Raw genomic sequence first — 14,269 nt, forward strand, 5'->3', positions numbered from 1 at the left:
GGCAGAAGGAGCTTCAGCTGCCCGGAGGGGGCACACAATGCCTGCATCGGAACCATCCTCTTGGAGGAGGCCGGTTCCTACCTAGGGCGTGCATCCGGGGCAGCGCGTCCGTGTGCGAGGGGCGCGCGTTTCGTGGCGGCGTGTGCGCGGGGCGGGCGGTTCCGTGACGCGACTTGAGCGCGGCGCGCGCCGAGCGGAGCAGGCGGAGCGGGCCGGCAGGGGCGGAGCGGAGTCGTCCGCAGAGCAGCCCCTCCCGGCCTCGGCCGACCCCGGCCCGTTGCCCGGCCCCGGCTCTATGGACAGGAGCTCGCTGCTGCAGCTCATCCAGGAGCAGGTGCGTGGGGTGGGGGCCGGCACCGCCCCCCGACGATCCTCCCGCTGCGGCGCCGGGCTGGGGGAGGGACCGGGCTTCCAGACAGCCCCGCCGGACACCCGCCACCCAAGCCCCCTTTCCGCGTGCCCCTTGGCCCCTATGCCTGAGCTTCCAAGGAAAACAGCGGTGAGAGGGTGGTCTCGTCTTCTGACTCGGGCCCTCCCTCCCAGGACGGGGAGGGTGGAAATAAGGTGGGGGGAGCCCTGGGGACCCGGGCAACGTGCCCTGGAAGGACCTGGGAACAAGCCAGGTCCCAGGAACCAGCCTACTGCTCTTAGCCAGCCCGGCTCAGCCCCATGGTCCGGGTGGGCGCACCCTCAAGCCTTGGTCGGCGGCTCCCCCACCACAGCAGCTGGACCCTGAGAACACAGGCTTCATCGGTGCGGACACCTTCGCTGGGCTGGTGCACAGCCATGAGCTGCCCCTGGACCCGGCCAAGTTGGACATGCTGGTGGCCCTGGCCCAGAGCAACGAGCGGGGTCAGGTCTGCTACCAGGAACTGGTGGACCTGGTCAGTGCCACGGTGGGTGGGCAGCAGGGGGGTGGCCCAGACCTGGACAGGCACATTGCCCTGGACAGAGCAGGGTAGGCAGGTGGCTTCTTCCTGGGGAAGGCTCATAGATTGGGGCAGTGCAGGGTCTCAGACCCTGTGGGCAACCTAAGGGGCAGGGTGCTGTGGGGGATGACACTACAGCCCATGCTGATGTCCCTGTCCCCCAGATCAGCAGCAAGCGCTCCAGCAGCTTCAAGAGGGCCATCGCTAATGGACAGCGGTCACTGCCCCGAGATGGGCTGCTGGATGAGCCTGGCCTAGGTGTCTACAAGCGGTTTGTGCGCTACGTAGCCTATGAGATACTGCCCTGTGAAGTAGACCGCCGCTGGTACTTCTACCGGCACCGCAGCTGCCCGCCCCCTGTGTTTATGGCCTCAGTCACCCTCACCCAGGTGGGCCTGCCCACCTGCTGCCCTAGGAGCTTCCCATGGCCCTGCCCTACCCAGCCCTAACACTCCTGTCCCCAGATCATCGTGTTCCTGTGCTATGGGGCACGCCTCAACAAGTGGGTGCTGCAGACCTACCACCCCGAGTATATGAAGAGCCCCCTGGTGTACCACCCTGGGCACCGCGCTCGCGCCTGGCGCTTCCTCACTTACATGTTCATGCACGCTGGGTGAGTGGGGCTGCTGTGCCTGTCATGAGCACTGTTATGTCAGGCCAGCTCAGCCAGAAAAATGCAGTCTTGAGGTGGGCCTGGAGACAGGTGGGCAACACAGCTGACCCCACCCTCCTGCGGCCAGGTTGGAGCAGCTGGGGTTCAATGCCCTCCTGCAGCTGATGATCGGAGTACCCCTGGAGATGGTGCATGGTCTCCTCCGCATCAGCCTGCTCTACCTGGCGGGTGTGCTGGCAGGTAAGGCAGGCGTGGGCCCTCTGCCCACTGCCCTGGCTGGCTGCTTCTTCACACTTCCTTCTGCTCTGCAGGTTCCCTGACTGTCTCCATCACGGACATGCGGGCCCCTGTGGTGGGGGGCTCTGGAGGGGTCTATGCCCTGTGCTCAGCACACCTGGCCAACGTTGTCATGGTAATGGGGCCACCTGGAGGCTGGGTGTGGGAAGGGGCCCACCTGGCCTGCCTCACGGCCTCTCTGTCTGCATGCCATCAGAACTGGGCTGGGATGAGGTGTCCCTACAAGCTGCTGAGGATGGTGCTGGCCCTGGTGTGCAGTGAGTAGGGGGCTGGATGGGGGAATGGGGGGCCACAGTCTGTAAACAGGACAACTCCCACCTGTTGCTCCCTCTGCAGTGAGCTCTGAGGTGGGCCGGGCCGTGTGGCTGCGCTTCTCCCCACCACTGCCCTCCTCGGGCCCACAGCCCAGCTTCATGGCACACCTGGCTGGCGCAGTGGTGGGGGTGAGCATGGGCCTCACCATCCTGCGCAGTTACGAGGAGCGCCTGCAGGACCAATGCGGCTGGTGGGTGGTGCTGCTCGCCTATGGCACTTTCCTGCTCTTCGCCATCTTCTGGAACATCTTTGCCTATGATCTGCTGGGTGCCCACATCCCCCCACCGCCCTGACCTACTCCCAGGGCCACCTAGGCTAGGCCAAGCATGCGGTGGGTTGACCACCAGGCAGGCCTGCATGTTGCCCCTGGTGAACAGACACCTCAAGGCTGCTGCTCTCTGTGGGGCAGGTGGGCCCTGCAGTCCACTGAGCTGAGGCCAAGCCTAACACCAGCCCTGGCTGCCCCTCCCAGTCCTGGGGAGAAGGTTGCTGGGCCAGGGTTGGACAGAGATCCCTGAAGACAGCCCCAGAGAAGACACCACCTTACCAACCCCACCCCAACCCACCCCAAGGACTTGCAGTCTGAGCCTTTTGGGGAGAATGAATAAATATTTTACACGGTGCCAGGTACCTGTCCCAGGGCTTTGGAGGCTTCTCTGCCCCTAACCCAGATCATAGGAGACCTGCCACACACTGAAGAGAGCCTGGACTTCCTTCCTCCTTGTACCTCTGAACCTAGATGAGAGTGGAGTTGGAGTACCAATGACCCCATGCTATGAAGGAGCTGGTGGCACCTGGGGAGGGACTGTGGGCCTTCTACTCAAACTGAGTTTAGCAAGTGTTTATTGCGCTCCTATGGCACCCAGTCCCCTATTTGGTCAGCCTGCCATCCAGAGAGACCTGTGTCCTGAGGTCTTGTGGCAGATTAGTAGGCCCTGGCCCATGGCCAGGTTCACTTGGTGGGAGTCCTGTGCTTCTTGACCAGCCTAGTGTCTCGTGGGTGGCTGACCTGGTGCTGAGATGGGGCAGCAGGTCTGGCACAGCTTCAGCTCACAGACCACGTCCACTGTACTGTCTTCACAAGGGGAGGGGGTCCATCACCCTGAGGCACAAGCTGAAGTGGGCCCTGAGAGCCCAACCAGTGCTCCCTGATAAGGTCCTGGATGTCCTCCCAGCCCACCAGCTGCTTACTCACCTCTGTTCAGGGCTGCAGCACTTTCTTGCCCCTGGTCCAGGTACAGCAGGTAGTGCCTGAGAATATACTGCAAGGTAGGCCGGCCTGGCACTGTGGCCAATTGGGGAGTTCCAGCTGCCCCCCAAGAGATGGGGGGATTCTCAATGTTCTGGATCTCAAGACCATGTCACACATCACCAACTCTTTCCACAAGCAAGGGCACTCAGGTGCCCAGGCTGCGCCTGATTTCCCCAAGCCGGTGGCGCCACCCACAACATCGAGGATGCACAGCTTCGTGACTGTGGCGCGCTCCCTCGGAAAGCTGCCAAAGGCAGTGGCTGAACGCTGCACCACCAGCTCTGGGGGTTGGTGGCCACAAGCTGCTGCAGACAGTGCATTGAGGGAAGCCCAGGTGCGGGACCTCATCGGGGAGGCCCGCTCAGGGAGGCTCGGTCCCCGGAGAGGCCCCGCCCCGGAGGAAGCCCGGCCCATCGAGGCCCATCCTGCACGAGGCCCCGCCCCGGAGGAAGCCCGGCCCACCGGGGCCCCGCCCCTCGCCGTGGTTTCCACGCCAGCGGACGCCGTTGCTCTTCTTTTGGCCGTTGTCCCTCGCCGCCTCTCCACTCGCCTCACGCTGGCCGCTTACAGCTCCTTCCCAGTACCTGAGGAAGGGTGGTGAGGGGAGTCCATGACGCCCTACCTGCTGGCCCTCTCCTCCCTGCCGCCCTATCAGTGGTCCAGGACCTCCAGCTGTCCCCTGGCGCCCGCGCGCTCCCGAAGCACCTTTCTGCGGCGCGTCGAGATGACGGCCCAGCGTTTCGGGTCTTCGCCGCCCCAGAGCCTGCTGAGGGCCGCCATGTTCGCGTTGAGGGGCGGGGTCACGGGGGCGGGGGCGGAGGCGGAGCCCGCCGGGAGCGCCCCGCCCCCAGGTCGTCGGTCGCGCGGCTCCGAGCGCGTTCTCGTTCTGCAACCCCGCCCCGCGCCGGAAGTTCCGGTGGCGAATCGCCCGACCGGGCCGAGCGGATCGCGGCGCGGGGTGCGGGTGAGGGGCGGCCGGGCGCGGAGCCCGGGAGCGGAACCCAGTCCGTGCCGCGCGGCGCCATGAAGGGCAAGGAGGAGAAGGAGGGTGGCGCGCGTCTAGGCGCCGGCGGCGGCAGCCCAGAGAAGAGTCCGAGCGCGCAGGAGCTCAAGGAACAGGGCAACCGGCTCTTCGTGGGCCGCAAGTACCCGGAGGCGGCGGCCTGCTACGGCCGCGCCATCGTGAGTGCGCGGGGCGGGGGCGCGCCCGGCGCTCCTCCCCAGCCCGGGCGCCGCCAGCCCCGCGGGGCTTTGGGCTGCGGAGACTCGGTGGCGATCTCATTCCACAGGCGGCTATGCGCGACCCGATCCCGGATCGGGCGGGTGGGATGCTTGAGGCCGGCTGGGCCGGGGTCCTCAGCAAGATTGGGAAACTTACTTTAACAAAATCAATGAATTGGAGTCATGAGGGTAGTGTCAGCCAGAACCCAAGGGTCTGACAACTGAGAAACCTTTAGTTTCTCGACTCCAGCCATGGCCCCAAAGCTGGGACAGGACCTGGGACATCGGGTTGTCAGCTTGCTGGGGCAGAAGGGCAATGCGGGCCCACACCCTCTCGTGCTGGCCTTGGTCCCCAGACTCGGAACCCCCTGGTGGCAGTGTACTATACCAACCGGGCCCTGTGCTACCTGAAGATGCAGCAGCCAGAGCAGGCTCTGGCCGACTGTCGGCGAGCCCTGGAGCTGGATGGGCAGTCTGTGAAGGCACACTTCTTTCTGGGTCAGTGCCAGCTGGAGATGGAGAGCTACGACGAGGCCATTGCCAATCTGCAGCGAGGTGGGCCAACACCCTGCCTTGCCTGGGGCACCTAGGGCCCCAGGGATGGGCTGGGCAGACTAATCTCAAGTTTCCTTTCCCAGCTTACAGCTTGGCCAAGGAGCAGCGGCTCAACTTTGGGGATGACATCCCTAGTGCTCTGCGCATCGCCAAGAAGAAACGCTGGAATAGCATTGAGGAGCGGCGCATCCACCAGGAGAGCGAGCTGCATGCCTACCTCTCACGGCTCATCACTGCAGAGCGCGAGAGGTGGGCCCCTCCCGCTCCTTGTCAGGCTGCCTTCTTGGGTTAAACTGAGTCACCAGCACAGGTGTTTATTGAAAGCTAAGGTGGCACAGAGGAAGCTGGGGGGAAGATGCCCAAGGCTGGGTGGGCTCTGACATCTGCCCAGGTCCGTTTTAACCAGCTCCTGGTCAACCCTTAGGGAGCTGGAGGAGTGTCAGCGGAACCATGAAGGTGATGAGGATGACGGCCACGTCCGTGCCCAGCAAGCCTGCATCGAGGCCAAGCACGTGAGGGTGCCCCTGGCCCATGTGTGTGTGTTGGAGTGTGTGTGTGAGACAGAGGGGTACCCCCGACTGATGTTGGGTTATGTGCCTGCGTGTGGCCCACACATGCTCCACTCTTCACAGGACAAATACATGGCGGACATGGATGAGCTCTTCTCTCAGGTAGACGAGAAGAGAAAGGTGAGCATCTATTCCCTGAAGCCTGAGAATCGAAGGTACTAGAACAGTGTCTCTTTCTATCTCTGATACTGCTCTTTTGTTACAGAAACGAGACATCCCTGACTACCTGTGTGGAAAGATCAGCTTTGAGCTGATGCGGGAACCCTGCATCACGCCAAGTGGCATCACTTATGACCGCAAAGACATTGAGGAGCATCTGCAGGTAAGGCCTTGGGCCTGGGGACCAGGGCTAGAGGCGCAGCTCCAGCACACTGAGCACCCTGACCCTGTTGTAACTGCAGCGTGTGGGCCATTTTGACCCTGTGACTCGGAGCCCCCTGACCCAGGAACAGCTCATCCCCAACCTGGCCATGAAGGAAGTCATCGATGCATTCATCTCTGAGAACGGCTGGGTGGAGGACTACTGAGGACCTCGCCCCAGAGGATCCTGAGGCAGAAGCCCCAGAACCTGTACATAGTTTGTGTCTCTGGGCCCATCCCCATCAGTTCTGCTAGTGGGCTCTGGACTGCTCCCTCTTTCAGCATAGCCCTTGCTGGGCCATGAGCCTTCCCTGTCCCTTTCTGGGCAGGAAAAGCAGGTGAGGGTGGGCTGGGCTGAGGCCCCTGCTGCTGCCACTGTCTCTGTAATAAAATCTGTGAGCACTACAGGGGCACGTGCTGGTGTATGACAAGCTCACCAGCTGCCTGCTCTGGCTAACCAAGGAAGGTTGAGATGAAGACACTGGTGTCCAGGTTGAGAGTGGCATGCCACCATCGGTCAGGGAAGTACAGCACCTGAGGGTTGGACCAGAGGATATTAGTCAGGGAAGTTTGGGTCTGGCCCCTGCTGCCAGCCACTAATCTCACTGGCCCAGATGGTACACCTGGTGGGGGATGTGGAGCATAAAGATTGGACACTTTTGGGCCTGGCCTGGTCCCCCTACTTGTCACTGACCTCACCAGCTCGGATGGTACACTCCAGGGGCCGCTCTGATGATGTCAGGGCTGGGTATGTGTCCTGCAGCCAGGCCAGTGTAGTTTTGTTGGGATGGAACTCTGGTGCCTTCTCAGGTGGGTAGAGGAACCAACGCTGCTGGCAGGAGCATGAAGTCACTATTGGGTCTTGTAGCCAGCAAGTCCCAAGCCTCAAGCCTCAGCCCTCAGCCTGTACATACCTTGCGGCCATAGATCACCTCCGAGAACCCTGGCCCATGCCAGTGGAAGGGCACCCCAGAGCCAGCTCCTGTGGAGTCAGTTATGAGCAGCTGGTGACTAAAACAACCTGCACTGGCTGGCATACACCCTCACACATGATTCCCAAAGAGCACCTACCTGCGATTCCAAAGCTATAGGCAGGGGTGGTTCCCAGCAGACGAAATGGGGGTGGTGAATAGTGCCGAAAGAGCGATGCCCACTCAGTGAAGTTGTTGTCCCCAAAGAAGTACAAGGTGTCTGCCAGCAAAGAAGGAAGTCCCCGGGTGCCAGGATCTGGCACCCAGGGACTCCCAAGTGTCCCATACCTCTGCTGTCAGGTCTGGCTCACCGTTCCCCAGGGAGGCAGGATCCTGAGGGTGTAGCAGCTGCTCAACGTATTCCTGGAAGGGCAGATCCACTATGGGGAAAAAACACTGGTCAGGACCGGGTGATTCTGCGTTCAAGACTACATGTTGGTCCCCCTTGGTGTGGAAGCTCACCTTTCCGGTAGGAGTAGGTGTTGGCTGTGCTCAGCCTCACTACATTGTCCCCAAAAGAAGCCAGCAGCCTTTCTCGGGAACACAGGGCCCGGAACCTCTGCGGGGACCAGCAGAAGGCTTAGCGGCAGGGCGGGCAGAGCCAGCGGTCCGCGGCGGGCGCCAGCACTCACCGAGTTGTCCGTGAGCCCCTGCAGGATGACCGGCCTGAGGAAGGCGTACCTGCGGAAGGAGGAGCCGCGCTCAGGTTCGGCGCACGCCCGTACCCGCCCCCCGCGCGCTGCGGGCCGAGCCCGCCGTTCCCGGGCTCTGCGCGCACGTACTGCTGCATGAACTCGGCGTAGGTGAGGTCCGCCCGACGCTCTACGGTGCAGCGCTCCTCTTCCGCCACGGCCGCCGCCGCCGGCCCGCCCAGCCACCTGCGGGCACATCCCGGTCAGCGCCGCCCGTGCCCAGCCGCCCAGCGCGCCCTCCCGCCCGCGCCGCTCACCATCCCCCGCCGCCTGCCTCCCAGGAGCCGGAGCCAGGTCGAGCCAGCGCCCCCAGTGCCCCCAGCGCGAGCAGGAGCGCCCGCAGCCCCCGCGCCATGAGCCTCGCGAAGCACGATGGGAGCCAGCGCCCGACCGAACTGTCGTCATGGCAACGGCCGGAAGCCTACAAGGCCCGCCCCCGCCCCGCCCCGGAAGGTGGTGTGGAGGTTTCGCCTGTGGCCATGGCGACACCGCCCGCCCGCGGTACGTTCCGGGAATAAGCAGCAACTTCAGCTCCCACTTATTTTATTGCGTTCACAAGTCTGGTCCCCTTCCACCCCGGCACTGGAGCCGCGGGCCGGCGCTGGGTCAGGAGTACTCGCAGAGGTGGCCGCAGCCGGCAGGGCAGTGAGAGCTGCCCTCCAGCCACTTCATGATATGCTGCAGGTGGCCTCCGTGGCTGCAGCCCTGGCACCACACGAACAGACCCTTGACCACGTGGTGGCAGACAGCACACATACTGGCACAACGGTGGCACCTGGGGGTGGGGGATGCCTCAGCTGGGGCCTCCTGGGTTGCCCACGTGTCCCTGGGTCCCCCCACCCCACACTGCCCCACCTGTCGCAGACCCAGCCACGGCTGCTCATGGGCCTCTTGCAATTGCTGCAGTTGACGTGCAGTGTGGTGGACGCCTGATTGAGGCAGCTGACCGCACGGCTGGTGCTCAGCTTCACCACCTCGTTGGACACGTTCCAGAGGCAGAAGCGCTGCAGCAGGTCGATGTAGGATGTATACCAGTGCTCCTGCAGGGAGACCCAAAGAGGTCAGGATGGTCAGACAGCCTGGGGCATGGGAGCTTTTCTAGGAAGACCCTCCCCACCCCAGCACACACCTGGGTCTGCTCATCAATGTCCTTGCGCACCCGTTCACCCAGCACAATGAGCACAGACACAGCCATCTGCACGTCACCCTGCTCAGCATAGAAGCGCAGCATGTCACACACCAACACACTAAAGAAGTCCGTTGGCAGGCGGCTGTCATAGAGTGCATGGGAGATGGAGAGGAGGGAGAAAGAGTCCACAGGTGCCAGAGAGGCTGCATCTGCCTCACTGCCGCTAACGTGTGGTGAGTCGGCTTTGTCCTGCAGGTGCTCGGGCCCAGAAGGTGTGTCCAGAATCTCGTGGCGCAATGGGAAGGCTTCCTGTGGCAGCACGTACTCGGGCTCCTCGGCTGGGAGGCAGGGTCAGGCAAGTGGGCCTAGGCCACCCCACTGCCTCCCTGCACTCCCCAAATCTCCAGTCTGCCCAGCCGCCACTCAGTGGGCATGTTGTAGGCCTAGGCTTCTGCCCTACCTGCCACCTCCCTCCACCCTACCAAAGCCCCCACTCACGGTGCACATGTTCTGGGTCCAGTGGGTACAGCTCATCCTCCTCACCCTCAACATCACCCAGCAAGTAGTCAGCAGGTACATCGCTACCCTCAGTTTCCTCATTATCTGCCCGGAAGGGAGGGAGGTCATTCAGGGGTGGTTTGCTGTGGAGTACCTCAGCTTCACTCCTGCCAGCATCCCCACCTGCCCTCCAGTCTACCCTCATTGGTGATGAGTGTGGCTGAGGAGTCAAGCAGAACCGTGTCGCTCCGTGTGTCCCCCTTGCTCCGGTCTAGCCGTGTCTCACTGCCTAGCCCTGGGGCCATATCCTTCAGGTTGAAACTGGGGACAGGAAAGGCTCATGGGTGGCTGGGCTCCAGTAGCCCCACACCCTGGGGAGAGCTAGCCCTAGACACATACCTGTTCATAAGTGGCAGGCCACAGGAGCTGCCTTTACCCACACTGTGGTTAAGGCTGGCAGACGGCACAAGACCAGGACTGCAGTAGATGATCCGCAGCATGGTCCATGTCTGCGCCACCTAGGGGCAGGCACCAGCCACTCAGAGGGTCCTGGGCACCCAACACCCCAGGCACACACACCCCCCCCCCAACAGAATCACCAACGTTCAGCTGCCTGGGGACCCAATATCCCAGTATCCTGCCCCAACCATACTGGGGAAAATGTAGCCCATGGGAAGCAGAAGAAGCAAAACCAGGAGGCAGCCAATGTGAAGATGAGCAGAGTGACCCAAGGGTGAGAGACTGGCACAGAGCAGGCACTCTCTTCAGGAGGGCTAGGTGCTGTTAAGAGGTGCAGCACCAAGAGGAAGGCATGGAGCACATGCCCAAATGGTGACAGCATCAACTGTGACTCCTTAGACCTCTACCTCCAAGAGGGCAGCCCCAGGATCTGGTCCACTCTGCCTATATGATCTTGACACCCTGTTACTAAGACAAGGGTTAGTGCTGATCTTGGGATGGGGATGCAGCTGGCAGAGCAGCCAATCCCTACCCCAAAGTCATGGGCCCTGCACCCCCACTTCCCCGCAGCCCAGCCCCACCTACCTGGTTACGGCCTAGCTCCCGAGCCACCTTTGCATTGTGGTCACAGAGCTCAGCCAATGGCCGGCCAGCCAGAGCATAACGCTCAGCTGTGTCCACAAACCAACTCATGCTGCCACCACCAGACTCTGTCTCAAAGACACTGAGAGCACTAGAAGCAAGGCCAGAAAAGGGCTCAGCAGGGTCCAACTTGCGCTTGAAGAAGATGGGGTGGCGCCGGTCGCCAGCATAGGGCTTGCGTCCAGACTCAGCAGCCACTAAGCTTTCCTTGGCTGCAAAGGCCACATCCCCGAAGAGGCCATAGCACAGGCCCTCAGGGTTGGCACGCTCCACAGGCTGGCTGGCATCACGGAACAGATGCTGGCACAGCGTGCTGTCCTTGGAGCCTGAGAGCAGAAAGCAGGGGTCGTGTGGGTGGCGCCAAGCAATGCCTGTGGTGACATCACGGTGCTCCTCGAACATAGCAGCTGGCACAAAAGGCCGGCGCACATCCCACACGTAGATGTTGTGATCTACCATCATGGAGCATGTAGCCAGGTGGTGGCGGCACTCGGGCCGCCACTTGACTCGGGCCACAGAGGCGATGGTCTGCACGCAGTGCATCTCCTTGGCACGAGGCGTGGTCATGTCCCAGACCTTTACCATCTTGTCACGCCCACCTGTGGCCAGCCAGCCCCTGTAGGAAGGCCCCCAAACCCTCAGTGACTTCTCCTAAGAGAGAAGGGACCCCCCCCAAGCCCTGCCACTCCCCATTCTCTCACAGGCCTTCAGCCCTGTGGTCCCTGCAGCCCAGACCACACCTGTCCTCGGGGTGCCAGTCACAGCAGAAGACAGGCCCATTGTGAGCTGTGAACATTCTCTCACATCGGTCAGGACGGCGGATGTCCCAGAGCTGCACATTGCCATTCTCAAAGGTGGAGGCAAAAGTAAAGTAGTCTCGGATGCTGAACTGGACATCCCGTACACTCTCAGACTGGCCTGCAGGCAGGGCATCATTGAAAGCAGAGGTGAGGGAGCTGGCCCATGGTGTGTGTGTGGGGCAGCACTTGGAGTGGCTGTGGGATGGTGTCACACACCTGCCTCTGGCCAGATGGCCAAGAGTGCAGAAAGGACTGCCCCCAGGGTCTTCCTAGGGTGGGTTTTTTGCACAAACTCCCAGGCCTATTTCCCCTGGAATCTACATGTTGCATTAGTCCTTGGCAAAACTGAGTTTCAGAGTACTGGAGAACAGAAACTCCACCTGGCTATCTGCTCAACTCCCCTGGATGCCATGGCTTGTAGGAGAACCAAGGAGTCCAACCTTTTTACCTGGGGCTGGAGCTGCCTGGACAGCCCAAAGGACTAGAGGACACAGGGACCATGTCTGCCCTACAAATCCACCATATCAAGAGCCTGGGAGGGCAGTGTTCAGCCTTTTTCTGACACAGATAGCTCATGATCTGTCTTAAGAAGCCCACAAATTCTCCAAGGTCCCAGGGCTCTGCCTTGTGCTTCACCTGGTCTCATCAAGGTGGACAAGTGATAGCAGGCTCAGGGATGGCCCTGCAAGGACTAGATAGTGTACTTCACCTCCTCCACATCCCTGTGCTGGGAACCTTGGAGGTTCTGGTAGACATCCTGCAATGAGAACCTGGAGCTGGGCTGAGTCTGTGGGGCTATGCCCTCTCTCATGCCACACCCAGCCTCAATTCCTGATAGTCCTGCCTCTTGCCTCTTCCCCACTATTGATGCTCTGGCTCACACCTCACCCAGGCCTGCCCCCATCCACTCTTCTACTTCTGGCTTATTTCCAGGAGTGCATCTGAAAGCCTCTGATGCACAAAGCACTTCTTAGCTTGCCTAGACAGGTACCTGCAGAGTCACACATCTGCCCTGACCTGCCTCAGTGGGCCTCACCCGAGAAGGTGCTGACAGAGTCCTTCCTTCGGAGGTCAAAGCACTTCATGAAGCCATCCTGGGAGCCGCTGAGCAGCACATGGGCTTCAGTGGGGTGGAAGCAGACTTTGTTCACTGTGCGCTTGTGTTCAGTGAACAGCTGGTCCTGCTTGTTGCGGGATGGCCGACCCAGGTTCCATGTGACCACCACACCATTTGTGGCTGCTGTGGCCAGCAGGTTCTCATCCATCTGGTGCCAGACCACATCAGCACAGCTCAGGTTAAGTGAGGGCTTGCGGCCCACACGGAGGTTCAGCTTTTCTACAAACTGTTCCTCTTCTATGGCGTAGATCTTGAAGATGCTGCGGCCTGCCACGACTACTTGGGCTGCATCACGGCAGACGCTGATGGCATTGGCTGGAGCATCCAAGTGGCAGTTCATGGTGCGGCCTGTCAGTGCACTGCCACCTAGGGCTGTTGTCACACGGGACATCTTCTCCATGGCTACACTGGTGGTGGGGTCAGGAGATCAGTGAAGAAGGCTGGTCTAGTCAGTCTGGTGTCTGTCGAATCAGTTCAGACCTTTCACTGCTTTGCCTGGGCTGGTCAAACTTGCTGTCTAGTCCAAGGCAGTCCATCAGTTAGTCAACATCACAGGGGAATTCCAAACCACCACATCTGCCAGAAGACTCCGCTGCTGCCCTGAGCCTGGTTAGTCCCACGTCTGACCTCCTCAGAAGACCTTACATGGCTGGTTCTGGCCAAAGGCACTCATCTCTCCAACAGTCACCTCCCGTGATTGCGCCATTGGACCGCAGGTCAGTCGATTTCTGCAGGGGAGCCAAGTGGCTCCCGCCGTCCACACTCGTCAGCCCGGGGCGCCCGAGGCAGCGGGGCTCCGGAGAGGCGCAAACGAGGGGAAGAGGCAGAGGGCTGAAGGGACCCAGGGAACAGAGCTGCTCAAGGCCGGTGGCCTTCCCCTCAGCACTCCAGTCATGTACCGGCAGCACACCGTGGCGTGGGGAACCCATCCGTCACCATCACGCCCCTCGCCGGAAGTGGCCCGTTATTTACTCGCCCCTCGCCGGAAGCGGGTAGGAACTCTCGCCCGCACCATAATAGTTCCGGGTCAGGGCGCAATACGGGTGGAGGGTCCCGGAGCAGCCCAGACACGGGCCCGCGGGCTCCCCGGTTCCGCCTCGATAGTTGTTCCTGTATTTCTTAATTCGTTTTTCTCTTGCGGTAATGGGGATTGAGCCTAGGGGCTCTCTTCCTCTGCGCTTCATCCCCAGCGCCCCCTCTTTTTTAAATTTTGAAACAGGGTCTTGCTAAGCGGCCCGAGTTGGAGCCTTGAACTTGCGACCCTCCTGCCTCAGCCTTCGGCGTCGCTGGAGTGGCAGGCGTGTTTCTTATTTCAATCTCAGTACTGTAATAGCGGTGCGTATTTCTCTGCTCAGGTTCTTCAGCAGAATCTGTCATGCCGGGCTCCTCCACCCTCCTCCCTCCTCCCTCCCTCAGCTCGCGGGAGCGGTATCCCCGCCTGTCCGAGCCCACGGTCCCCGTCTGAACCCCGCGCGGCAGTCCGGTCCCTCTTTTTCCTGGGGCCTCCTACCGCACTGCCAATAAACCTCAGACTCCGGACTCCGCAGCAGTGCCGCTAAGTCCCCTTCCAGGGGCCCACGTCCAGCTAGCAGAGCGCCAGCTCCGCCCTTCTTATCCTTCAATGCTCAGCCTCTGCCTTCTCTAGCACCATATCTAACGGGGCCTGACCAGTCACAGTCGCCTCCCCAGCGCTTGTCATAGCCTGCTCCTTTGTTCACTGGTAGTTGTCTGTCACACAGAGGTGTGAAGGCCACCGCAGAGAAGGATTCCATCTCCCAGGGCCCATTCAGTTCGTGGCCCTGTTCATCTGCAGCCTCCCTTACTCTTCTGGGAGTAAATTAACTTGTCAA

The 14,269-nt window shown here is 61.3% G+C and overlaps 4 protein-coding genes across 12 annotated transcripts; 2 read left to right on the forward strand and 2 right to left on the reverse strand.

The window, feature by feature from the left end:
• Nucleotide 1: 1 nt before the first annotated feature.
• Nucleotides 2–2,780, forward strand: Rhbdl1 (rhomboid like 1). 4 transcript variants are annotated; one of them, XM_078024815.1, is made up of 8 exons: nt 2–334; nt 726–884; nt 1,094–1,318; nt 1,394–1,542; nt 1,670–1,782; nt 1,854–1,954; nt 2,036–2,096; nt 2,176–2,780. In XM_078024815.1, the coding sequence occupies exons 1-8, from the start codon at nt 296–298 to the stop codon at nt 2,445–2,447; spliced, it is 1,119 nt and encodes a 372-aa protein (XP_077880941.1). In that variant the 5' UTR covers nt 2–295; the 3' UTR covers nt 2,448–2,780. The 4 variants fall into 4 exon arrangements, with proteins under 4 accessions (XP_077880941.1, XP_021581051.1, XP_040134438.1 ...); XM_021725376.3 differs by having other exon boundaries at nt 3–334; nt 723–857; XM_005323643.4 differs by having other exon boundaries at nt 7–334; nt 723–884.
• Nucleotides 2,781–4,199: 1,419 nt separating this feature from the next.
• Stub1 (STIP1 homology and U-box containing protein 1) lies at nt 4,200–6,516 on the forward strand. 3 transcript variants are annotated; one of them, XM_005323642.4, is made up of 7 exons: nt 4,253–4,588; nt 4,984–5,182; nt 5,266–5,431; nt 5,607–5,694; nt 5,815–5,871; nt 5,957–6,073; nt 6,153–6,516. In XM_005323642.4, the coding sequence occupies exons 1-7, from the start codon at nt 4,430–4,432 to the stop codon at nt 6,276–6,278; spliced, it is 912 nt and encodes a 303-aa protein (XP_005323699.1). In that variant the 5' UTR covers nt 4,253–4,429; the 3' UTR covers nt 6,279–6,516. The 3 variants fall into 3 exon arrangements, with proteins under 3 accessions (XP_021581053.1, XP_021581052.1, XP_005323699.1); XM_021725378.3 differs by having other exon boundaries at nt 4,200–4,588; nt 4,984–5,125; nt 5,607–5,871; XM_021725377.3 differs by having other exon boundaries at nt 4,215–4,588; nt 5,607–5,871.
• Jmjd8 (jumonji domain containing 8) lies at nt 5,481–8,196 on the reverse strand. Of its 4 annotated transcripts, none has more exons than XM_078024827.1 (9): nt 8,049–8,196; nt 7,865–7,960; nt 7,715–7,763; nt 7,545–7,641; nt 7,394–7,462; nt 7,183–7,302; nt 7,026–7,093; nt 6,806–6,943; nt 5,481–6,645 (listed from the first exon to the last, which is right to left on the reverse strand). In XM_078024827.1, the coding sequence occupies exons 1-9, from the start codon at nt 8,177–8,179 to the stop codon at nt 6,565–6,567; spliced, it is 849 nt and encodes a 282-aa protein (XP_077880953.1). In that variant the 5' UTR covers nt 8,180–8,196; the 3' UTR covers nt 5,481–6,564. The 4 variants fall into 4 exon arrangements, with proteins under 4 accessions (XP_077880953.1, XP_077880954.1, XP_021581055.1 ...); XM_078024828.1 differs by having other exon boundaries at nt 6,806–6,940; nt 8,049–8,194; XM_021725380.3 differs by having other exon boundaries at nt 8,032–8,182.
• A 104-nt stretch (nt 8,197–8,300) lies between these two features.
• Wdr24 (WD repeat domain 24) lies at nt 8,301–13,401 on the reverse strand. Its single transcript, XM_005323641.5, has 9 exons — nt 12,339–13,401; nt 11,243–11,420; nt 10,446–11,118; nt 9,801–9,919; nt 9,601–9,722; nt 9,402–9,506; nt 8,904–9,241; nt 8,630–8,814; nt 8,301–8,549 (listed from the first exon to the last, which is right to left on the reverse strand). Exons 1-9 carry the CDS (start codon nt 12,817–12,819, stop codon nt 8,381–8,383), a joined length of 2,370 nt encoding a protein of 789 aa, XP_005323698.1. The 5' UTR covers nt 12,820–13,401; the 3' UTR covers nt 8,301–8,380.
• Nucleotides 13,402–14,269: the final 868 nt, after the last annotated feature.

This window comes from Ictidomys tridecemlineatus, chromosome 10 (genome assembly GCF_052094955.1).
Source record: "Ictidomys tridecemlineatus isolate mIctTri1 chromosome 10, mIctTri1.hap1, whole genome shotgun sequence".
In the NCBI taxonomy this organism is placed as follows: domain Eukaryota; kingdom Metazoa; phylum Chordata; class Mammalia; order Rodentia; family Sciuridae; genus Ictidomys; species Ictidomys tridecemlineatus.